The sequence below is a fragment of the Arvicanthis niloticus genome, chromosome 13, assembly GCF_011762505.2.
Source record: "Arvicanthis niloticus isolate mArvNil1 chromosome 13, mArvNil1.pat.X, whole genome shotgun sequence".
Classification (NCBI taxonomy): Eukaryota; Metazoa; Chordata; class Mammalia; order Rodentia; family Muridae; genus Arvicanthis; species Arvicanthis niloticus.
The window spans coordinates 62,220,927-62,246,089 of NC_047670.1; the positions used below are offsets into that span (position 1 = coordinate 62,220,927).

The window sequence follows — 25,163 nt, forward strand, 5'->3', positions numbered from 1 at the left end:
GTGTGTGTGTGTGTGTGTGTGTGTGTGTGTGTGTGTGTGTGTGTGTGTATGAGAGAGAGAGAGAGGCACTAAGGATGGCACCAAAATCTGTCTGTTGACTCATCTCATAGAAGCTTTCCATCACATTCCTTTCAATACCCCAGGACTCAACCTTGGGTTGAACATCCCAACAAAGGGACCAAGAGGTGGCTCAGTGGTTCAGAGCTCTTGCTATTTTCCTTGCTATTCCTCATACCTGAACTTCTCGGGGAGAGAAAAACCTAAGTATAATTGTCTCTCTGTCCCCACGTGCCTGACATCTAGTAGATACCCAATAAACGCACGTTGTGTGAAGGAATGTCTCTGAGCAGGATTTCAGAAAAGACGGAATGAAATAGAATATGTATGGGTTTAGAGCTTTGTCCCTCTTGCCACTTTAAAAGGCTTCCATCAAAGGAAGGCATACGATGGCAGTTTCAGATGGCCATGGTCAATTTTGTAGAACCCAGCTAAGAGACCCCCTCCCTGGGATGGGGGGGCAGAGATGTCCATCTGGATTACTCAAGACAAGAGGTGCTACCACCCTGCCCACCTGACAACATCAGGATGTCTGGTTTCTGCAGATTGTCCTCCCTGCAGGAAAATGAGCTTGGAGAAGCTATCCTGGAGAAGATGGTACCCAGAAAAACTGGATCTTATATAAACAGGAATTGAAAATCAGAAATTAGTCGGAAACCCCCTTGGTGGACATGTTCATATTACAGAGAGATCATTAGTAGGGGCTAGGCAGTGTGAAGCTGGCCTCATTTTCACTAGCACTGCTTTGGGTGTGTATATGCTTCTGGGGGTGGAATACTCATGCATTCTATGCATATGTACATGCGCACATGGTGTATATGCATGTGCATACATGGACATGTGCATTCTTGTGGGTGTGGCCATGTGACATGTATGTGTGCCTATGCATGTGTTTGCATATACATGTGTGTTGAGTGTGGTCATATGGCATACATGTATGTATATGTATATTTTTCCATATGTGCATGCACATGTATGCTGTATATAGCATTTATGTGTCTGCATGTGTGTATATGTGTGCATATATGAGGAGGTATATGTGGTCATGTAGCATGCATGTAAATGTCAGTGCCTTGTGCATGTACATTTGTAGGGGAGTCTGTTCATGTAGCCACGTGATATACATATACGAATAGGCATACACATGTAGGTTGTATAGAAACAGGCTTGTGGCATGCATGTCTGCAAGTGGAGTGTGTGTGGAGTATCTTTGTTCAGCTATGTGGTGTGTGTGTATACATGCACATGTGATCTTGGTGTTCATGTGGAGTGCATATGTGTCCACATATGTATACAATCTGGGTACTTGCCCTCCTTAGGCCCTCCAGCAACTTTCTCTATGTCCTAGTCCCTTTAAATACCACACTGGACCAGGGTGCAAGGTGAAAGGTTCATGTTGGTATCTACCTAGTAACTTGTGGGGAAAGGTCTCCATTTCTAATAAGACATCGTGTGGATGTACCACCTCTTTCCATGCAGAACAAACACCAGTGAGCACTCAGTGGATCTTCTATTGGAATGTTCGCTGGTGCACAGGAAAGGAGGGGGAGCAAACTTCATGGCCTTGTACCTACAGCTGGGAAAACACCCAGCTTTCGGAATTTCTCCCTGGAGTGCAAGGAATTTACAAGGGAAAGTGGGAAAGAAACCAGATTCCGTCGGTTCACAGGTGCAAACCTGTTGTTCAAAGGTAGGAATGTGCATCAGAGTTGTAGTCGTTGCTACCCTCCTCAGAAAACCAGACCATGGTCTTTGCCCTGCACACGCTCTGGAAAATGGATGAGGAGAGCGAAGAACCACAGACCACAGCCTAGGCAGAGGCTGAAGTACACTCAGGAGACAAGGAAGTCTTATATCAGGAAGATGTAAAGGAATTTCTTCTTAGGGTAGACAGAATCCACAAGATGTTATAATCCACAAACCAGTTATAGAGACAGGGCAGGGCAGGTGCACTCAGATGTTCCCTGGTGGGCTCAGAACAACAAGATATGCCCACTGGGGCCCTGGTGCTGGGCACATATGGGGAACAGGCTGAAAGCATTATTTGCGTTGAATAAACTTTCGGTTCAGTTTCCGAATCAAGACCAAACAAGGTCTGAGACCCCAGCGTCACAGGCCTTTGGTGGAAGACTCTGGGGTAGTGGGGTCCCAAGTCTACTAACTTCCCGCTGGCCCTGAGGGTCCTGCGCGCCTAGAGCACAGGCTACCACCGGGATGCTGGGCCGTCTCTGTCGCCATCCAGAGGCTCGGCTGGGGCGCGGCGTCCCCTCTGCTCAGCTCCCTCGCCGGTCCCGGGCCAGTGCGAGGCCCCGCCACGCCGGGCACGCGCTCCCGGCGCGCCCCTCGTACTGGTGACGGGGCGCGCCGAGCCGGGGCGCGCAGCGACGCCCAGAGCCGCGGGCTGGCGTCCCCGGGCGGGCGAGCACGGGCGCGGGCGGCGCGGGCGCGGCGCGGGGCGGGCGGCGCGGGGCGCAGTGGGCCGGGGCCCGGGCGCGGCGGCGGAGGAGGAGGAGGAAGAGGAGGACGGGGACGAGGAGGACGAGGACGAGGAGGAGATGGCACGCGTGGGACCCGCACGTGGAGGCCGGCGCGGGGGCGCGGGCAGGGCCGGCTGCTGAGACGCGCTGCTGCCCCCCGCGCGGGCACCGCGGCTTCAATGGCGCCATCGCCCAGGACCAGCAGCCGGCAAGATGCGACCGCCCTGCCCAGCATGTCCTCAACTTTTTGGGCATTCATGATCCTGGCCAGCCTGCTCATCGCCTACTGCAGTGAGTACCGTGCACCCGGGCCCCATAAGGGCCTTGGGTCCCCCGAGCGGCCCCAGCCCCAGCCCCGGCGGGGCGCCCCGCGTCGGTGCGGAGTTGCGAGCGCGTGGCGCGCGGTCCCGGGTCTTGGCCGCTGTTCCCCTGGCCCGGCAGGGCTTGGTGCAGGCGGTTCCGGGCTTCAGGCACTCCGCGGCCGGGCGCAGCAGCCCGGGCGAGCTTCCGCGGACTAGCCAGTTAGGGCCGGTATCAGGCCCAGGCCGGCACGGCAGTCCCTGAGCGGCGGTGCCCGCTGCCCGCCTTGTAGTCGCCGCTCTGGCCCAGGTTAGCGACCCAGCAGAGCTTCCCGCCGGCGACACTCCCTTCGGGGACTTATGGGGACGCAGCAACCGAGTCCGAGCGGGACTCCTCGGGCAGGAGCGCGGCTTGGGTTCCTCCGACGCGTAGCAGAGCTTGTGCCTTGCTAGGAAGCGGGCTCGCCAGATGCTATCTGTAAAAGGAGAAGTAAGGGGACAGATGCCACTGGAGGGGAGGGTCCGCTACCACTGCAAGGGTGGTTCGGAGGAATGAACTGATGACCCAGTGGGTCTGGCAAGGGCTGAGGCGGGAGGTGCGGGCTAGTCGGTGCCTGGCACGGGGGTCTGAAGCTGGGCTTAGGCTGGGAGCGGGACGATGGGTGGCAGTAGGTCTCCTCTGGGAACCGATAATCTGAGTCCTGGGTACAGTCTTGGGGCTGGTGTAGGGTGGATAGGCATCTTCCTGGCTGTTGTCTGCTGACTGTTGGTAGCTGGTGGGGTCTGTAGAAGCTGGTTAGAGTCCTGGGCATAGGCTCTATAAGACATGGGCGCTTGCCTGGTTACTGTTTCTGTCTTCCAGTCTCTGTGGGAAGAAAAACTAGTGCCAGTGAACACCTGTCATGAAAAAATGCCACAGGCAAGGGAGGTGACGACAAAATATGGATTCTTTACAAAATTAAAATAAAAGGCCATCATCAAGTGATTCCTCTCACTCCCCACCTCTCCCTGGCCGTCGCTCCAGCCTGGGGCCTCCTCGCTCCCAATCCCAGCTCCGAAATGAGATTGCAGCAGACTCAAGTCAAGGCTGAATTTGTCATCAGAGTCCTGGGACAACTCTGAATGGGGATACCTCAACCCCCAGCATTATCGAGACATCTTAAGGGAAATGCTAGTGGGCCCAGTGGAACTGCCCAGTCTGCATATTCCTCTGTTGCTGTGGTACCTTCCACCGAGGTTCACCAAGCAAGAGACTGGCTGCTGACGATGTTCTAACCTGGCTGCCCTAGGATAGGGAAAGGAGTATGGTAACCTGAGCCACAGGAAGAGTGCTCACTGCTTTGGCCTTCTGCAGCCTGCTGCCTTCTTTCAGGGCCTTCCCAGGTACCGTTGAGCCTAGCTTCCTTAATGATACAGGAAGGGTTCAAATGGGTAAACTCCAGAGATGGACAGGTGATGCCAGGATGGAATGCACTTCCTGGTGCTATTCCAGGAGTGGCACCTTCAGCAGTGGGGGAGGAGCACAGGGCACTGAAACCTGGAGCTGGCTGCTCTTCCTAGGCAAATTCTGGTAACACGGTCCTTGGGTCAGCCCAAGAGCCCAGAGCTATAGACTGAATTAATAGAGGCAACTCTGCTAGTGGAAAAAGGACAGCCATCCGCTGCTACTAACTGCATGATAACCTAGCCCTTGACCTCAACACTCTGCTCTTCAGGGTGCCACCAAGCTGGGCCTCCTGTCCACTCCCAGTTAGTATAGCCTCTGTCTCTTGTTTCCTAGTTTCAGCTCACTTCATCCTGTTGGCTTGCCCCTTGATCTGATTATAGGGAAGGTGTCTCATACATTCAGAGAAAAGGACAGCCCTACCATCCTGCAAGTTGAGTCTCGGCTACAAGGGCAATTGGTAAGGATATCTTATCCAGAAGAGCAGAAGTCCTTAATAACGAAGCTTCTGAACAGCCCCACATTTGATAGCTGTTTCCATCCCCACGTAATGGAATAATTGACAATAAGCTAACGTTTTTTTTTTTTCAGACACACCCCATTACACCAGAAATGTAGTTGGAGAAATTAAAGCATTTCTCTAAAATGCAAAATAACATCATCATAATTTATAGCTGGGGATTGAAATCCTCGAGAAAAGGATATTTTTTTCCCTTGGAATTGATAATACATAGAAAATGATAATTAGATAGTTCCTGTGATTTCCAGCCTTTCTTTCAACACATCTGGGATGAAGGATAGCTAGCATCTTTGTGTGCAAGATGTTTCAGTAAGGATTTTTATTACCCTAAGTGTCTTTCTGCTACTGAGCAGATACACTTAGGAAGCCAGCGTCCATCTTTTAGGGCTCAGTAATACTGCCCTATGGTGCATATTTTTCTCTGTAACACACATGGAGCTCACTTCCTGGCGCTAAGTAAAGGAAACTGGATTATTTCCTGGCCTGGTTACTGTTGGGGGGATTCAACAGCTCTTGCCCATTGGATGTTCTTCTTTGCTATGTGCTCGAGAGTCATATTAAGGAGGTGGGCTCCACCCTCTGGCTAGTGAAAGACCTGCAGTCCACCAATTAGGCTGGTTGCTATGGTGACGCAGCCTTGTCATTTTCAGGGATTGGGGAAGAATTGCCAGGAAAAGGGGGAAAAAAAGAGGAGGGGAGACTGTGAGGCTGTCTTTAAAATGGGTGCTTTATTTCATGTATGCTAAATGTTACTTGGAAAGTCTGCTTTATAAGCAAGCATCTATCTGCTTACCAAGGTCTGTGGGTAAAGTTAGATGATGCTTGAGATGAGAAGAGGGAACTTGCTTTATTCTGGGCTGAGGAAACTCCTTAGACCGCCTTAGAAGGAGCTGATGTATTTGAATTGCTTCAGTGTGTGGAGCAGGGAGGTCAGCTGGCCAGACGCCCTTGTTGAATGAGGTAGGACCTGGTGTTGGTGTGCTGTGTGCTGTAGCACCAAAGAGTTCGTCATTCCACACTGGCTTGTAGCATGTTGGAGATTATAATAGCAGCAAGGAAACTCGGAGAAAAAGATGCGCTTTGTGACCCCGAGCCTTGACTTTGATTCTTGCAATCGGTGTTTAACTCAGGAATGAAGGAGTCTGTGCTTTAGCATAGATGGCAAGTTCCAGCTTCAAAGCCACTTGGTGGACCAACGATCCTGGCATGTAAATGCCGCAAGGACAGCCTCATTTCAGAGCACTGCACTGGGGGGTGGGGGGGGGGTCAGTGGAGGAGAGACAGTGGGGCCGCCTCTTTGACATAGTTTTTTTTTCCTCAAATAAATCCTGTTAAAATTGAATTGTGCCGTTCAGTTAAATCTCATGTCCGCAGCTGCGAATAGAAGAAATTACAAACAAGTTTTGAATTGTTTTTAATCCATTAGAATACTAACCGAGCGTAGGCACTTTGATGGTCCCCAACACGCATTTCCTTTACAAATACAATTTGTGGCATACTTAGTGCGGATGGCAATGTGCTGTACTCCCGCTGATCAAATGTGATTTCTGAAGTTCTCAAAGAGGTAAAATTGAAAATACCAGAGGCTTCACAAAGCGATGCCTTTCAGGAAGCACAACTCCCCTTCTCTCCCGACCTCCCATGTCCTATGTTTTTATTTGATGAATATCTAACGTAAAATACATTGTTTCTTTCAGCCACATAATGTAACCATAGGCTGCTTTCCCTAGCTGCACTCAGAGCCCCGGGCACATGGAGACAGAGGCATTTTGCTTCCTCTGAGGGTTTTCTGTTTAGGAACCTGCAGAAATCAACTTGGACTTGACTGTCCCTTGCCTTCTTTCAGAGCTAGGGCTGCTCCTGGACAGAGGGTCTATACTACCCCTGCCCTTCCCCCAACCTTTCCGTGGGGCCATGTGGATTAGAGTCTACTGCTCACTTTACACTTCCACACTGGGCTAGCTTCCTGCTCCTATTAACTGTGAGCTATCCAGACCCCATTGATGCAGTTGAAACCAGAAAAAGAGCTTGACTAGACAAGACTCCTCCCTGCTGAATTCCCAGCTCTGGCCCTGCCTCTACACCCAGGGTCTGAAATATGTAGAGCAACTTTTGTGGCGTGAAGTACTTTCAGGTGACTTTATGGGCGTAATTATGGGGGAATGTTATGATAATGCCGCAGTAGAAGAGAGAAAAAAAGCAAAACATTAAAATCCCCATTTCTTTATATAGCTCGGCAGCTGCCTCTTTAGAAGGGCTCATTTTTGCATTAAAACGTGGTGTGCTGGAGTTAATGACCTCTACAGATTGCCACCTGTCACCCAGGGCTACAGTGACGCCCAGCCCCCTCGATCAGGGAGAGAGTGGACAGGCAGCACCTTGTCTAGAGTCTGAGTGTGGCAGATGAGGGCTTTCAGCTGCTTCTGTGTGTCACCAGCCACTGGCTCAAGGTCTGTGAGGGGCAGGAGCAGGACCCATTGAGGCTCCTCATTCCTTTCCAAAGGGCCACTTGCATGTACCAGTACCTCTGAGCTGCCCCAGAGATTTCTGTAAGGTGGGGTTTCTATGCAGGCCACTGGCACCCACTGAATGTCATTGTCCCCTCCTCCCTTCAGATGCCTCTGCTCAAGAGTGCTCCAAGAGAAGAGGCAGCTGATGTGCACCGTCCTAGAGCTGAGCTATCCAGAGCCATTCTCAGCATTAGCAGAGGGTCTGAGTGACTGACTGTTCTGTGTCCTCTGTCACTGCGAAGAACATGGTGAATGTATACAAGGCATGGTTTACTTTGTATACAAAGCATACATGCTGGGTACTTTCTCATGTTCACTTCTTAAAATGGCTGGCAGGGGGAAAGAGGACTCTGCCACTAAGTGGGACTCCTTTGGGATCTAGCCCTCTGGCCTCTTGGGAAGCCAAGTCTCAACATCTCAGACTCTGTCCTGGAGGACAGTGAATGGCAGGATTCCCTTGTCACTGTCATTGGTTTCTCCTTTGCAAAGAGCTGGCCCTGGGCTCCCAAGCTTCACAAGGATACATGCAGCTGGAGCTGGAACCTCTGGCATGTGCCTTTGGTGTGTGTTGGGGGAGCTCCAGCCCCATGCCAGGCTGTGGAGCAGAGAAATGGACAAGATGATTGCTGTCCTAGAGCTGACATCATAGTGGCAAAACAGACAGTTCACACAGGAAAGACTGGAGGGAGTGAGGAGAGGCAATCTGTATGGAACACTGCATTCTCTAGGGTCCTTGGGCTGTCTCTCCTCCCCACCCACCTCGCACTGGGCACAGAGATGCTGCTCCTTCCATGTTGGAGTTAACCAGTGGCCCCTTCCAGCCCGTCTGCTTGTTTGGGTGTTGTTTGCAGAGTAAGAGACAGGGAAGGCTATGACAAGCAGATGGGGCAATGCAGCCCTCAGGGTCCCTGATGTCAAGAAGATTGTCACAAGGAATAGGCTATCCAGAATGAAGAAGTAGGCCGACCATGGCCCTAAGACATGGGCAGTATTCTCTGAATGAGCAAATGAAACAAAACCCAGAATGCTCAGCTGGTACTCCTGTTGAGACAGGAGAATCTCATTACAAGTTCAAGGTCAGCCCAGACAGCTTAGTGATATCCTGACTCAGAATAAAAAGGGAAAGACGGCTGGGCATGCACAGTGGTGGTAGAGCGTTTGCTTAGCATGTGCAAGGCTTTGATTTCTCTTTCCATTGCAAAGAAAAGATCCAAAGTATGAAGAAGCCAGCCTTCCAGGTAGACTGTAAGAAGCTGCTTGCATTTGTCTTTCACACTGCAGAAGACAGGCATGTACACACACACACACACACACACACACACACACACACACACACACAGAGAGAGAGAGAGAGAGAGAGAGATGCACAGAGAGACAGACAGAGACAGACACACACAGAGAGAAAGAGAGACAGAGATAGAGACAGAGAGACAGAGAGACAGATACAGAGAGAGAGAGAGAGAGAGAGAGAGAGAGAGAGAGAGAGAGAGAGAGAGAGAGACTAACTTCCACTGCAGCTCTCCCAGTAGCATCTTGGAGCCTGAATCTGCTTGCTGATGGGATGCAGGGATGTGGGGTGGGAGTTGATGGTCTACCTGACTGTGTTCCTTCTCAGATATCCTGGTCAGCTAACTCTCTAGCGGCCTACAGCTCCCCAACAGGTATTCCCAGTCATAGGAAGCTTTGGGTGTTAGTTACTTGATACCATGTCCCACTCTGTTCCTTAGCTGCTCCAAACAGCTCTTTCCCGCTTTCTGCTGTGGGGGGTCAACCTTACAACAGTATTTTCCTAGAACACTGAAGGTACTTGTCTGCCTTCTGCCTATTTTTGCAATGATAGAAAATTCCAGAAAAGGTGGCATTTCTACCTCACCACAGACAGTAAGCTATAGGGAAATGATTAACTGTTCTCTTTCTAGGACTTAGGAAGGGCTGAAAAGACCAGGTGAAACAGTTGATAAGTGGGTTTGTCTGCAGGGCTGGGAGCTTGACCACAGGCCTGAGGAGATGTTGAAGCACAGCAATGGAACCTCAGGACCAGGACCACATGGAGGACAGAGGTAGTGGTTGGAGACTAAAAGCGGCCATGGATAAAACAGAGAGCCATTGCCCTCTGAAAAGGGACTACTAACCTGTCAGATCCCCAAAGACCCATGATTCTGACAGTCTTATTAAAAAGAAAGCAAATGGTGGTATTCCTGACCTGTGCTCACTGTTCTGAGGGGAAAAGTGAGCCTGGAGGCAGAGGAAGCCTCTCCAGGTGCCAGACCGAAAGGCTGTCTGCTCTGGTGGCTTCCTCTTTTGCTTAGTTCTGGCAATCAGCATATCCTTGTCATCTCCAAGGACTTTTTGTGCTATCTTCTCACTCTGGGTCAGTTTCTCAAGGGCATCATAGGCATTTGGACCTCTCTGTGCACTGTGAGCAGAATCCACCCCCCCTCCCCCGCCGCCATCCCTACTCCCATAGCCCCCTTTCCAGCTGTGACAACCAAAGCTGTCCCCAGCCACTTGTCCCTTGGGGACTGAACTGGATGCTCATGAGTTTCCTGCCTGTGGGTCCCCAGTGGACAGGAATGTACTAGCATCTCCCAGCTTGTGAGGTTGAAACTTTGGGCTTCTGGAAAAGGTGAGCTGGGGAACCCTTCTGAGCTGCATAGCCTATGTGGGATCAAAGGGTTTCCCCACTGCTAGGGCCCAGCAGGGCTTTCCCCTACCCGGAAAGCCTGCGTGGGTTTTGTGGCTGCTGCAAGGCCTCCTCCTGGCTGCCTGTACTGTTGGAACCACTTTCTGCTCCAGGGAAGGTGTCTCCACACGTTCTTTCAGCTGCTGTTTTCCAGAGCTGGGACCAGCACGTTTTGAAGGTTGCTTGCAGCCTCCTCTCCGGAGTCTTCCACTTTTTTTATCTATCACACATGGAAACTGTACTGCTGATGGTGATGAAGCCATTTAGAGGCAATCAAACATCCCCGGTCCAGCATAACAACAGAAGAGCCCATCAACCTCTCTCATCCACCCACTTGCTTAATTATGCTCGGCTCTCTCGGAGGCAGCCCAGTTCCTACGTGTGATGTCAGAGTGTTCTGGGGTGCCTAGAGCCCTTCTTCTCCTCTGTGGGGAGCTCTGCCACTGCTCTCAGCAGGTCAGCTGCTTCAGTGTCCAGGAACCTGTGGCCTGAGACTGTACATTCTGGGGGAGGACAGCATGTGTGGTTCTGTTCCAGTCTACCTCTTCCTCGGGCCTTGGTCACTGTGCCTTGGTTAAATGTCGGCTTCCCCGGGCGCTCTGCAGGGACTGGGATCCATTCGTACCTGAGTAGCTTCTCTCTACCAATATGCTCTTGTCCTGTGTTCATTTGAGTTGGGATTTCTGTGTTTCTGTCTTTCAAAGACCAACATGGCCCTCTCTCGTTTCCTGCTATCTGGGGGATGGTTTCATGTGCCCCATGGGAGAACTAGTATGTGTGTTCTGGTGTGGTGGCCAGCACTACACACACGTACATGCATGCAAAGACACACACACAAACAACACACTTCCTCACACCCTCATGGTCACTTGCAGCTCCCAGATTATCTGCCAGAACTGCATATCTCTGGCTCATGGTCCCCATGGAGAACTGAGAAGTATATTCTTGTGTTGAGGGCAAGCACTTCTCTCTCTCTCTCTCTCTCTCTCTCTCTCTCTCTCTCTCTCTCCACAAACACACATATAATGGTTACCTGCAGCTCCCAGATTATCTGGGACGGCTTATCTCTACCTCACGTGTCCCACAGGAGAACTGAGAAGTGTGTTCTGGAGTGGTGACCAGAACTACAGACACAGACACACACAGACATACATACACACACAGACACACACACACACACACACACCCTTACAGGCACTCACTCACAGTCACCTGCAACCCCTAGATCATCTGGGGGAACTGCACATCCCCAGTTTTTCCTTCTTGATTGTCTGCGTTAAACAAAATCTGTCATCTGAGCCTCCAACTTCATGAGTCTCTGGAGACCCCAAGTTGATAGAACAAGGGGCCGGTAAAGGCTAGACTGCTCTTAAAGATCCCTCAAGGCTCACTCATTAATCTGTCCTTCACTCAGTAAGCCAAGGAACTGCAGGTGGCACAAAAGAGGGGTCAACGAGAGCTAGCTGGGAGAGATAGACCCCTGGGTTCCACGCCGTGCCTTCCATGGTCAGTGTCACTTTCTGCTACTTGTGTGTCCTTTGTGCACTTCACCTCTTAAGCAAGTGTCTGTCTTCCCTTTTTGGGTCCTGGTTCTCCTGCTTGAAACGGATGGTGGTGACTGACCCCCATGGTTGAGATTTCCCCCGAGAGGATTGGAGATGTCTCCTGAGGGCCTGCTGAGTTCGTGTCTGCGGCCTCAGAACCAGACTGCAAGGCCACAGCATGCAGGCACAAGCTCCACTGTACTCTGACATTCCTTGTTGTTGACCAACAGGAGGCTCTAGTGACATCCACTTCCTTTTGGCTTTAGCAGTTTACCCTATGGAAATGTACCCATCATCCACTCCGCAAAACTGAGGCATTCCCCAGAAAGCATCTCTGCTGTGTTTCACCTTGATCACTTAACATGAGCTTCAGAGGACATGGCCGGTATCCCAAGCCCTAGGCATTCACTGATCTCTAAGGTTGTTGCTGAGGTGGGCGAGCCTGGAAGGCTGATGATAGCTGGCTGGATTGTAAGCCTGCAAGATTGGGATATGAGTCACAGAGTCTTCAGATGGTTCTCTCTACCCTTGGCCACCTATTTGGCAACAATATACAATGTCACATCTCAGAATCCACCTCGGGGCTTCCTCATGGTCACGGGGATGTGGGGATACAGGAGAAGCCTGAGCCTTTGTGTATAGGCTGATCTGTGTCTGAGGCCTGGAGTATATGAAGTTTTTCTGGAAGGAGTCAGTGAGAAGAATTACTTGGGTGACAGATCCTTAAGGTCATGCTGGGGACACAACCCAGAAAATCAGTCTCATTGTTTTTTGGTTAAAAGATGACACTTTTCTTTAGTGTCATTGTCCCCTGACTTGGCCATTCCTTTTCCTCAGGTCAGCCATCCCAGTGTGTCAGAACAGCTGGCCCACACCCTCCTCATCTTGTCCTTAAAGACCATGGACACGTGTAGCCACAGACCCTGCTTAAGAGCTGCCTTTCCCTGCTCAGCCCTTTCTCCCTGTGGCCACAGGACTCGCTAATGCTTGGATCTTTGAAGAGCCTAGGTTGAGCTAAAGGAGGTTTTCTGTTTTGGGCATAGCAAGTCTTAACCCTCAGAGGTCTGGCCCCAGCCTGCTGCATATAATCCCAAGGTCTGTGCAGCACAGGGTTTCCAGTGCCTTCTCTCTCCCTTCCTCTGTTCTTTCCACCTTTGTACCAGACCCAGCACTTGGAGATATGTGGACAGCCATGTCTGCCACCCTCAGGAAGCTCCCACCTCCAGACAGCTTAGCGCCAGTACAGGCTTTGAGGTGGAGAGGAGAGGGTGTTAAAGGATGAGTGGCTTTTAGGGTAAGATCTGCCAACTCCACAGTCTTGTCCCTGCCATTGACTCGTTTTAGAGACACAGTGTGTGTCTAGTGGCTGGTGAGCCCCCTCCCCTCTGTTAGCCTCAGGGTGATGTCATGGGTGGGGCTGAGCCGACTGTTCTTCAGAAATGTAGATAATGTTGAAGGTGCTTCCAACCTTTCCCCAAGAGCCCAGAAGAGTCAAAGAACATCTGCTGCAGTGGGATGATGGGAACTAAGTTCAACGAGGAGCTACGAGGGTTTTTTTTTTTTTTTTTCTGTCCAAAGGGGCTGTGTGTGTGCACGTGTGTGTGTGTGTGTGTGTGTGTGTGTGTGTGTGTGTGTATGCATGTGTATATGTGTGTGTATGTGTGTATGTGTGTGTGAATGTGTGTATGTGTGTGTATAATGTGTATGTGTGTGTATGTGTGTGTATGCGTGTATGTATGCGTGTGTGTATGTGTGTTTGTGAATGTGTGTATGTGTGTGTATGTGTGTATATGTATGTATGTATGTATGTATGTGTGTGTATGTGTGTATGTGTGTATGTATATGTGTGTATGTGTGCGTATGTATATGTGTATGTGTGTGTATGTGTGTATATGTATATGTGTGTATATGTGTGTGTGTGAGTATGCACACACAAGGAACAATTATTACATGTTCTTAATTTTCTCTGCTCACCTTCCAAGCATCCCAGCCCCACATACCTGGCTCCTGGGCCCCAGACCCAAGCTGGTAGAGAGCTTCCGAGAGATTCTGGAGAGACATACGGACTAGAGGCTGTGCCAATGTAGGATGTGGGAGGAGGGAGGGCTTTGGGACACCCTGTAAGTCCCACCCAGATGGACTCAACCGCCATATATTTTAGATCTCCAGCTTCAAGTGGGAGGTGCTGTTAAACCCCATTGAGACCTCTCCCTGTCTCATCAGTGATGGCATGCCCCAAGTGTTATCTCCCTTCCAATGGTTAGGAAAGCCCATGCCTACGTTTTGTCTATGAATTTCTTTATTCATTTCAAAAGCCACTGGGTAGCAAGACAACAGAAGGATTTTTTTTTTCTTGCCTGACTGACCTGAGAAGAGATTTTTAAAGTTCTGTGAATGTCCTTGGCTGCCATGAAACATCCAGACCGAGTCAAAAAGGATTGGGTGGCTTGTCTTGTATCTGCTCTGCACTTGACTTCATTGAACACCAAAGTGAGCCAGTTTAAAGAAGCTTCAGATCCTGGAGCCTGAAACTGGGTGGCTCTGCAGGTCTCCAGAGGCTCCTTGCTGTGGTATTATTCCTTTATTTTTTATCAGATAAAATGCTAACTGCTCCAAGGTGCTATTAAATGCTACGTGGCCATGTGCTGGTGGCCCTCCATCCAGAAACACACTTTTACCCTGGTTTAAGTTACTTTTCTCCAGTAGCATTTTGCCATGTGATAGCACGTCCTAAATGAAGTGAAATGGGTTCACTAATTGATGCTAATTTATGTTTCTCAGCGCCTATGCTACAGTGACTGAAGGAGCCAGACAGAGTCGTCTGTGGCCTGCTGGATAGCTGTTCCTGCCCTTTTCCTCTCTGGCTCATTTCTGGGAAGGAGATCCTGGCTTGGTGCGGGAAGATGAGTAGAAAGCTTCCTCTGGTTCCCACAGATCTTTGACATGAGGGGCAGGGTAGGGCTTGGCCTGGGCTGGGTGAAGCTTTTGGTGGTGGGGCTTGGTCAGGGTAAATCCTTCCTGGGGTGAGGCAGATCTAAGCTTGGGCAAACCCTCCATATCTGAGATGTGATGTGCAGGATTTTATCAGTGTGCGACAACTTTGAGTCGGAAATTCCACAGGAAGCCAAGTGTGTGGAAACTTCAGTTACAGACCCTGGGGCTGATTCTGAATGGGGGACTTGGCTCCTGGAGCTGTTGTAGACAATGAACTTGGAGACATTTCTATAGGCCAGGGCTTGGAGACCTGAGCTTCCTGGACTAAAGAAACCACCGAAGCAACTGAGTTCGTGCACAGGGACTTTGGAATTGTGTCATCGGCAGGCTCAGCACCTCCAGCGTTTTTCCTATTTCACGAACTACTGTCCATAGAGAGGTGAGGTGTCTCTGAGGAGATCACATTTTGGTCTAAATGCATGTTCTTCCTGAGCAGAGCTGCACATTCCTTTGCTCTCCTTTATGCCCCGATATTCCAGAATGGAGCAGAAACTATTTTTTAAAGTCATTCTGAAAGCCTCGGGTTCCTCAGAGTGTGTCAGGACACCTAAGGGGCGGTCATCACAGTGTCATGTCGGTGAACAGCTCTTAGTCACCAACCTCTCCTCAGGTGGCCATGGTTTCTTTCAAATCCAGAAGTAGCCAGGACACTCTGGGAGATGAGTGTCACTTCGCTCAATATACCTGTGTCCGGTGACTTTCAGCACACGGGACAGCAGCTCTGGAGTCAAATCCAGGACTGGCTGGTCCTTGGCTGTGCAGAGTAGAGTGCAGGTGGGAGTAACCAGCTTGTGCATGCCCTTCTCTACTCTTTCCATGTGAAGGACATGTCGTAACAAAACAAACATGAATTAAACTGGAAATCCTGAGCTCTTGGAAAGGACCCCCTGGGTATCTGTTAGCATCCAACTGCTCTGGGGATGTGACTCAAGGTCTTCCCTGCTTTTCACCCACCCACCATCTCCACAGTCACTGTGGAAGCTGGACTTGCTTTTCTGCCTGGCTTGTATATACATGTGACTCTCTGTTGAGTGTGTACTGTCATCTTGGACTCTGAAGCCTCTGTCTAGGACAGTGGTTCTCAACTTTCCTAATGCTGGAGCCCTTTAATACAGTTTCTCATGTCATGGTGGCCCCACCCCCCACCCCAACCATAACATTATTTTCATTGCTACATCGTAACTGTGATTTGGCTAATGTTAATAACTCTCAGTGTAAATATCTAATGTGCAGGATATCTGATATGCGACCCCTATGAAAGGGTCATTAATCTCCAAAGAGGTCTCAACCCACAGGTTGAGAACCCCTGGTCTAGGACCTTTGAGGGAAGCTTTCTGTGAGTTTTAACCCAGTGAACACAAGCCGAGGTTGTGGGATCCGAGTGTGCCCCTCACTTAAAACCAATGCAGCAGCCAAAGAGATCACTGGCAGGTAGAGAACCTCTTGGAAGAAGTGGTGGCTGTCGCCTGGTGGCAGAGGATGAGGTAGGACTTGAGGAGCAGTGGAGAGGGTCAAGAAGGCAGTCTGCTTTCCTCTGATGAGGACTGGGAGTGGGCAAGGCCTTGAGAGAAGGGTGTCAGGGCAGGGGTGTGTGGTGTGAAGTGGGGCTTGTGGGTCTCACCCTGCCTCAGCAACACCCTCTAGAAAACCCTTGCTCCTGGGTCACTGTACTGAAGCTTCCTCCTGGGAGACTCCACAAGCCAGGAAGACCTCCCATTCATCTGATCCTTTACTTTGCTCGTTTGCAGTAGACTGTCTGGAATGTTCTGCATCACACCGAAAGCTAAGAATCCTTAGTGCTTTTTCATGCTTAGAAAACACTCCCAGATCACAGTGTAGCATGCCAATGCCTGGCATTAGCCAATGGACTGCCATGTCGCCTCTAGGTAGGCAGCGTGGCTTAGCAAGACACATCAGCATTGCTGGCTGACAGGTACCCGCAGTTTCCGAGAGGAAGGTCGCTATAGAAGTTCCACCCATTTGCTGCTGTATTTTCTGGAGGGCCTTGTTGGGCTTTTTGCAGTCTCAGGACACACTTAACCTTTAATTCCAAGTGTTGTACCAGGAAACACCCTGTCTAAGATCATTACAGTTGCCTGCGACAGGCACTGTGCTCGGGCATGTCATTGGGTTGAGCCAACTGCACTGCTTTGACAGTACCTTAATACCCAGGGACCCACCTGTCCTCACCAGAATCCTCCGTTTTCAGCAAGTGCATACATTTTAAACCATTTCTTGTTGCAAACAGATGGTACCAGCCACTGTGCGTATTTCACTACAGTGACCCTCCCGTGGGGAGGCTAAAACATGAATCTTATTCCAGTGTACAGAGAAGCAGAGGGTTGTAGAGAATCGCTGTGGTGTCCTTTTGCCTCAGTGTGAAAGGGTTGGGGTTTGAACACACAGAACTCTGACCTCCAGGTCAGGCCATTAGATGTGAATTGCCCCCTGCCCGTAGTGTATGAAGCAGTCTAGATTGCTTCAGTGAGTGATTTGAGGTTCTGCAAAAGATATTTCCTCATCCTATAATGCTCTTGGTGCTAGACGACTTGGAGAGAACTCCACATCACATCTCTTTACCTGTGTTTGCCAGGGTAGAGAGCCATGCCCACCCGCAACAGGGTGCTAGCGGGCAGGTATGCTGTCCAGAAGAGGATGTCTATGGGGCAGGATGAGGGTGGAGGTGAGAGGTGGCTGGTCAGCTGGATGTGGCTGCCAAGGCCCTAAATGGATCATTTGGAAAGATAGTAAGGTATAGATATGGCTCTTCTGGAAAGTTCTCTGTTGTCTCTTCCTGGGGCTAGCACAAGATTAAGGAGCCCTTGAGGAGTGTTCAAATGTGGTGGCATTGGCACGTACCGAGTCCTCTTAAGGGGAAGTCCCAGTGAGCCTTGTGAAGTAGGTGTAGCCCTCTTCCACCCTGTAGGTTCCTCGGGTATCAGTGGGATCTTAGGCATGTTCTAGCCTCAGAACCCTTACCTCCAATGATGCTCTTAACTTTAAAACCTGGACTGTAGTTCTCCAAAGGTGGAGAGATTATATCTTGGTAGTGGAATGGGGTGGTGACACTCTCAGAGTGGAACAGGAGTGCCGCTATAGTGAACTGTGTTGACTTCAGTACGAATTGGGCAGCAGCAGCAGGAACAGGGTGTGTCGAGATGGGCAGAGATCCCTAACCACCCTATGCCTCTCTGACTCCCAACCCCCAGGAACTTGAAGGAAACTCCCTGGTGTAGTGGGACTCCTCTTTCTTAGGGCTTAGATTCTGGGACTGGGGACAGGCTTTAACCCTGGCCTTATCTGTGGCAGCCCAGAGCTGTGACAGGGCCTTCCTACCAGCCTTAGGGTCCTCACTATAATAAAGTATACAACCTTCAATGCAGAAACCATTGTATATTGGCCCTGGAGTCCTGACCCTGGACCCCAGGCCATTCTGATGTTCCAGTCTCAGCCCATCTCTCCCAAGTTCCTGTCTGTTGCACTCAGAATGTTAGGTCATTGGCAATGTCATCATGTCATCATAGATAAGAAAACGGAGTCTGGAGAGGGAGATGCCACTTACATTTAGCCAGGCTAGACAGTAAGGCTGCCTCTCCTAGAGACTACACTGAGGATACCTTAGTTCATAGCTCTTAGCCTGGACCAGAAGTGAGGGAGAGTATGCCCAGGAGAGTAGACAGCATTGAGTACAAGAAGACAGGCCATTGGAGGCCATGCAGGTCTCCATGTGCTCCAGAGGTCAACATGTAGGCATTAGGACTCTTAGAGTTCTGTAAAAGCCTGGTGAGCTGTCACCCAGTTCATACCCTGTTTAGCTGCTGCTTCAATACCGGCTCTATCATTGTTCTGTGGAAGTTCAGGCATCACTGCTTCTAAAAACAATGTTGTCCCTGTGGGAACCCATCATGGTAGCCCAGGCCTTGGTTACAGCATTTATATTTCTAGAATAGAGATAGCAAAACCTGGGAATCTGCCCTACTATGTTATACAGATGCAGACTGGCTGTCTCTGAGTGTGTCAGCACACTCCTTGTGAAGTGAGGCAGAAAGGCCCCTTCTCCTGGGAGCTACCCTGGATTCCCCACTGATCACAAAACAGGAGTTCTGTGGCTGCAGGAGCAACTGAAGAAGAGCTGGGTGCCGCTGAGAGTTGTCCTGGAGATGTCAGACTAGGTGTGGCTTGTAGATTGGCACCTGTCCCTCCAACATCCAAAGCACTTAAGGTACTCAAAACATTGGCCACATTCAGTCCTCATTCCTCTCTTGATGTGTGTGCTCCTAGGGGTTTCTGGCCCATGTAAAGATATTACATAAGGAAAATACCAAGTAGTGTGAAGACTCTCCAAAACCACAGTTGCATGGCCTAGAAGTGGGTCACATTTGATGGCAAGTCTTCTCCAGAATGACCATAGGGTTTGTGGTATACTTTGTCACCAAATTGTACCACTTGCAGCTCACCCACACCAAGACCTTGTTATTTACCCACCAGTGTCATGTTGTTTCCTACAACTCCAGGTAGAGAGTCCAGCCTGGCCTAGCCAACCACCATTGGTGGCCTGTTTTCATTTTTCTCCTGGCATATGAGATTGGGAAAGCCTTCTGTTTCCCAGGTGGGAATCTTTGACAGCATTGACACCTCTTGTCTCCCGTTCTTCTGCTCTTCCACACCCGTGCCTGGACTGAGGCCTCTGTGTTAGCTTTGCATTGCTGTGATAAGAGACAGGGCAAAATGTTGAACGAGAGATGTCTTTCAGCTCATGGTTTCAATGATCCCAGGCTCCTGTAACATCTGGGACGTGTCTCTTGAGACAGAGCTGTATGTCATGGCTAATAGAAGTGTGTCAGAAGTTTCATACCTCATGGTAGACTGGAAGGAGAGAGAGGGGGATGGAAGAAGGGGAGGGAGAGGTGGGGGAAAAGATAAGGGATCCTCCATCTCCCAATAATAACATCATGTGATGACCCCATCACAGAAGTGGTCCATTCACTAGGGCAGTGACCTCAGGATCCAACCACTTCCCAAAGCCCACCAGCTGGTTGCCATGTTGTCAGCACATGAGCCTATGTGAACACTGCGAAGTCAAACCTTCAAATGCACCCCATACTCCACAGGCTGTGGATTCTCACAGAGTAGAGGGGGCAGTTTATAAAAGTAAGGATAGTTTCTAAAAGCCCTCAGACCACACCCTATCTCCAAGCTGCAAAGTGTCTCTGCATTTGTATTTGACGGCCACATCTTCTCTGGCTCTGCCAGAGCAAACAGATCCAGAAACCTTGTGGCAAAGCCCTTGCACCCTGCCAGGCTGAGGAAAGGAAACTTGTACTTCAGATCTTGCCACGAGGAGGCTCATTCTGCCTCAGGGAGCCAGGGGCAGCCTAAGAGGAGGGGACAGACATGTGGGTGGTACATCTCCCACATTCAGGTGAAGTCAAGTCTCCATGGTTAAGGGACACTTGACAGGTTCTGAATGGTCTCAGAGAGGAAAAGCAAGGCTCTCGAGCATCTGGGGTTGATGGCCAAAGACTGGACCCCAGGACAGAAAATCTGGGAGGACTGCAAATACCTAGAAAGAATGCCTAGGAAGGAGGCCAAAACCTAGGATGTGACTCAGAGAAAGTGGCCACACAAACTGTATGGCCTGTGACTCTGTATGTGTACAGCCCAGGGATATCTGGCAGGCCCAAGCAGAAAGATGCTCTGAGCTTTGTCTATGTAGGTGCCCTGTGGGAGGGGTACCTCGTTGTGGGTGGTGTGTGTTGAAGTATGCCTATCCTTACTCTTTAGTGTCTTGGCCACATTACAGTACAGAATAATGTCTTTCACTGTGCTTATAGACAAACAGCAATTTCCAAGAGACTTTTAAGTAGAACTAAAGGCTAATAAAATCAGAAACTAAGACTCCCTAGGTGCAGACTGGCAGGGACCAGAAGGTAAGCCAGGGGCCAGCCTGTGCTCAGGTTTGCTGCAGAGCCAGCACAGTAATTCTCAGCAAGTGCTCTCCCCTGGCAGAGTGCTAGCCACACACAGGGGGCTTCCTGGAGAGAAAACGATATTGGACCTGGGTCCCCTCCAAGCCAGCTTCTGCCTAGCAACATGCTTGCAGAGTGAGACCATGTTCCTTTGGTTCAAGTTGTGTTTTCAGTTACAGGGGTGGCTTTCCTCCTGGGCAGCATCCAACATCAGCTATGGAACTTAAAAATAGTGGTATCAAGAGAGTGTCACACAGCCATTCCTCCTGCAGCCTGGGCAGAGCCACTGTGAACTTCCCAAGACTGGCTACTTTATTCTGGTGGAGGCTGCATCCCTGAGTTGGTTTGACTCATGTGTGCTGTATGTCCTTCTGCCCTGGCATTGGACAGAGTGCAGAAAGAGGACCCTGTGCATTGCTCATTCCTGGGAAGCTCGCATGTGCTCTGGATGTGACTCTTCAATGGTGCCAATGACATTTGGGCCATTTCATTCTTGGGACCAGAGTTGTCTACTAAGATGATGCTGGGGCTATTTACAGGGGCTCATAATATAATGGCTCCATCTTGGGTGAGGTTTCCAAGTTAGCTAACAGAGGAGAGAGAGAGAGAGAACAAGAGAGAGAGAGAGAGAGAGAGAGAACAAGAGAGAGAGAGAGAGAGAGAGAGAGAGAGAGAGAGAGAGAGAAAGAGAGAGAGAGAGAGAGAGCCGGACTCTGTTGGTGTGTTTGTTTTGTTTTAAAGCTTCCTATGCATTTCTGTGAGAAGGTCCCATATGTCTGTCTCTGTCCGGAACTCCTAATCGTGAGACCAATTGCTGTGTGAGGGGCAAGGGCATAGGAATCTAGTGCTGGCCACTAGCCACTGCCCATTCCTGTGCACAAAACAGATGAAATGTGCACATGCTCCCCTGAAATGCCACACTGAGAAATTTTCATCTTAATTAATGTAACAATAAGTTTCTGCAGGCTGCGGCAGTGGGCACTGGAAAATTGGATGACACCTTCTTGGCACCTCATGTTGGTGAGAAGGCCAACTGATTATTTTTATATTACAATCCCCAGGCGTTGTCAAATTGATTAATAAATTCACCAAAGGACTGTTAACTCTTAATACATTTAATTTCGGTATTTGGGGGATGACTTTGCTATGACCTTTGGGTCTTGATGCTCTGTGTGAGACATCATCATGGGTTTTCACGTTCTGCGTAGTGACTACCACGGGCTCTCCTTGGGACCTACCCAAATGCAGGGAGAATTCCATTAGCTATGTTCCAGTATATATGGTCTTGGGTGTCCCGTGATGACATGGAGTGTCCCTTGAGATTTTCTTTGATAGCAGTTGCATTGAGTTGCATTGAGCAGGAGAGAAAATGTCCACTGGTCAAGTGGGTCGCCTGCTCATTTCATGACTCAGTGTCCCAGAATGTTGAAGCCACAGTCACAAGGCTGTCATTCTGGGCTGACCCTCTGGGTGGCACTCCATAGTTCATCTCTAATCTCAAAAACCTAAAAGGCTTATGCTGTCATCGCCATATGCTAAAACCATCATGGCCCAATGTTGGATGAGCCATGGTCCTCCCAGCCAGGCCAATCTCTGTTAGGAACCCTTCTGTAGCAAGAGATGGAGGTTCCAGCATGCTGTGCAGAATTAGGGGGCCATCCTGCCACTGTAGCATTAGGCTGGCCCCAGCAAGGGTCAGTCTTTGTGGATTCCCGCCTTGAGTCTTTCTTGCCCTGCCCTGTTGGCATTTCCACTCTGCCCCTCACCGTGACTCTAAGCCCAGGCTCTCTCCTTCCACATGTTCCAGCCTCTCTCTGGCTCATCTCTGTTCCACCCTGATCCTCCTTTTTCATGGGACTTCTCAAGGTCACCACTGACTTTTCATTTGCCATTTCCAAGGCCTATGGAGAGGGTCTTGCCCCTTCCAGCTCTAGGACTTCTCCCAGCGTCTCCCCGTCTCAGACCAGTACATCCAGGATGCACACTCATGGCTTGGAGAGGGGTTTCCCACACTTCCAGAATGTCCTCTCTCACATCCATGACTGAGCATCGCCTCCTAATTATATAGGTGCCCCATCTCTGCAGGACTGGGAGTCTGGCCTGAAAACCAGTACAGATGCAGGGGCACCCTGATGCAAAGCCCTCAGGTGTCTCTGTGGATGACAGAAGGCACAGGATAACGGTCATACAGATCCCAACATAGGAGGGGACATTGAGAGCCACAGTTCTGACAAAAGCTGCCATTCCAAGCAGATGGGGGACTTTGCGGGCTCCTTGCATCAACTCTAACCAAGCCATCTGGGCACCCTTAGTCTTTGTGGACAAGTGCCCCTCCCTCCTCCAGATATGTTCAACATATAGACTCTACTCTACCAGGTCAGAGGAAAGCCAGGAAGCTACCATCTGGCCCTAGAGTCACCCTGTCCCATTGCTGAGCATCATCACTGCCCAGCCACTCCAGCCTTGACCTCTTAGTCGAGGAGAAAGAAACCCAGTGACATAGGGCTTCGCAGTCCGCCTTCTGATTGGCCCCACAACGTTCCCGCCGTTAACTTTATGACGCGATACCCAAGGACTAATTAAACCAGATGGCGGTAAAACCCGAGTGGAGATGCAGAGACACTTTTACATTTAAGTTGATCAAAATTAGGTAGAACAGCATATGCTGGTGGAGATTGAGAATTTTTTAACTACATATTAACGGCCGCGCTTAATACCCTTCCTGGAGAGCACAGCACAGCCTGGGCCCTTGGCACTCCACACTCACGTCTTCCCGTCCCTGTCACCCAGTCGTGTGGTTGTGGTGTAATTTAAGCAAGCAGAATATTCTCCACAGACATCCTCAAAGCATCCTGGGACGTTAACTGCTGAGCGGAATGAGAACTGGTCTCCCTAGTTCAGTTCTCGTCAGTGCTGGAGATGCCACAAAAAAAAAAAAGCCATATCTGTGTTTCTGTGTTGATGGGACACTGTCACTTTGCAGAGTGAAGTCTACTGGCTGTAAGCCTCTGTGCTTTAAGCCATGTGCTTTTCAGAGGTGTTTGGTCTAGCCACCCTGTTATGTGATCACAACTTCTAACACAGTCCTCACATGTCCTCCTTACCCCAGGAGAAAACTTTGCGTGAGTTGGTCAGCTTCCCTGTCTCTCTGCATTAGAAACTCCAGAGATTAAAAGTATTTCGAGAGAGACCCCTGGCCTCTCCCTGGCTGCAGCAGGTAAACCAGCTGGTCTCTGACTGGTGTGTGTGTGTGTGTGTGTGTGTGTGTGTGTGTGTGTGTGTGTGTGCTGGCGGGGGGAGGTTTTAGTTTCAAGCAATGGGCTCCCAAGGTGGCTCCATCTTCCAGACCTGCAAGTCTATCTCAGAGATGGGCTTCCTGCCTAGTTGAGAGGGCATCCATATACATGTGCCCAGTGGAGGCAGGAACCTTAGACCTCAGTCTGCAGGGTAGGTATGATGTGTTGCCAGTGGCATACATATAATGGAAACTATTTTCTCACCTTCTCCCAGGCTCTCTTTCTGTCCCCCTCCCACACTCTGAGTCTTCTGAGACTTATGAGTCTGGATGTGAGAGGATTTCCCAGAAGCCAACTCTGGCTAGGCCTGAGCCCAGAATATGACCAGTGCTGACCAGGAAGTTTGTATCTACTCTGTCCAGCACACAGACACACACACACACACACCCCTGGGGCTGCAGGGTTGTAGCTCATGCATGGGCATGGGTCCTGTTGGGCTATGTTGTGGTTCCTGCGTGTCAGCAGTGGCTCAGGGAGGTAGAAGCACAGGAATTTGACTGAGTTCCATCCACACAGACGCTGGGCTAAGAGAAGCTGCAGGGTTCCGCCCAGGCATGGAGAGATCTCAGCCTGAAGTACTGCAGGGCCAGAGCTCCTGAGTGGGGGTCTCCTGGCTGAAACGGCTGACCAGGAGACAAGTAGTCTCTGTCTTTGAGCTCCCAGACACCACTGGGAGCCGCAGAAGAACCAAGACACGAGAGCATATGGGCTGGACCAACAGCCCGCAGCCGAGAGGGATGAGAGGGAGAGCTCTGGTGGTGCCCTGTGGGGTGAGAGACTCTTGGTCACCGGGACTCCCTTGGCTGGATCAGCTTGCTTGCTTGTGCTGGCGTCCTTTGCAGCGTAATATAGAGAAGTCTTCTAGCGGGAGACTAAGCAGTGGCTCAGGGTTCCCCACAGTGGGACCCCAAAGACAGGAGGAAGTCCATGGTTTAGAAGGTTTATTGTTGTGGCAGAAAGTAGGCGTGGTTGTACCCCCTAAACCTCAGGGTGGGCCTGAGTTAAATATTGTTTGTAAGGAGGAGGGTCTGGGAAGGAATTCTTAATTGGCTATGCCCTCTGGCCTTTAGGTATCTAATTAATATGGAGATCTCTCCAGGCCCTGCAGTCTGTAGTCACGCCCTCTACCTTCTACCTGTGCTAGGTGACACAAACCTCTCTTTGGGAGGGGCTGTAGGGGCATTGCTATACGTGATGTGACTGAAAGGTACAGATCAATGGAGGTGTTTGGCCGTCTGTCGGAAGCTTGGAGTCTGGAAGTGTGGCGAAATGTATGCCATTCCTTGCAGGGTCTCCAGCCATCTCTAGCCAGTGCTCCACCAGAAACCAAGCTATCCTCTCATGGTCCCACATGGGGCTACTGACCACTG

The 25,163-nt window shown here is 50.3% G+C and overlaps 1 protein-coding gene across 2 annotated transcripts in view; it reads left to right on the forward strand.

Annotated features, from left to right (window-relative positions):
* The first annotated feature begins 2,556 nt into the window (after nucleotides 1–2,556).
* The window catches only part of Tafa5 (TAFA chemokine like family member 5), a 212,321-nt gene continuing 189,714 nt past the window's right edge, over nucleotides 2,557–25,163 (forward strand). The window contains exon 1 of one of the 2 annotated variants that reach the window (XM_034517111.2): nucleotides 2,557–2,825. In XM_034517111.2, coding sequence (XP_034373002.1) covers nucleotides 2,714–2,825 — 112 coding nt within the window. In that variant the 5' untranslated portion in view covers nucleotides 2,557–2,713. The remainder of the gene's footprint in view (nucleotides 2,826–25,163) is intronic. The other variant, XM_076911844.1, reaches the window with a different exon arrangement.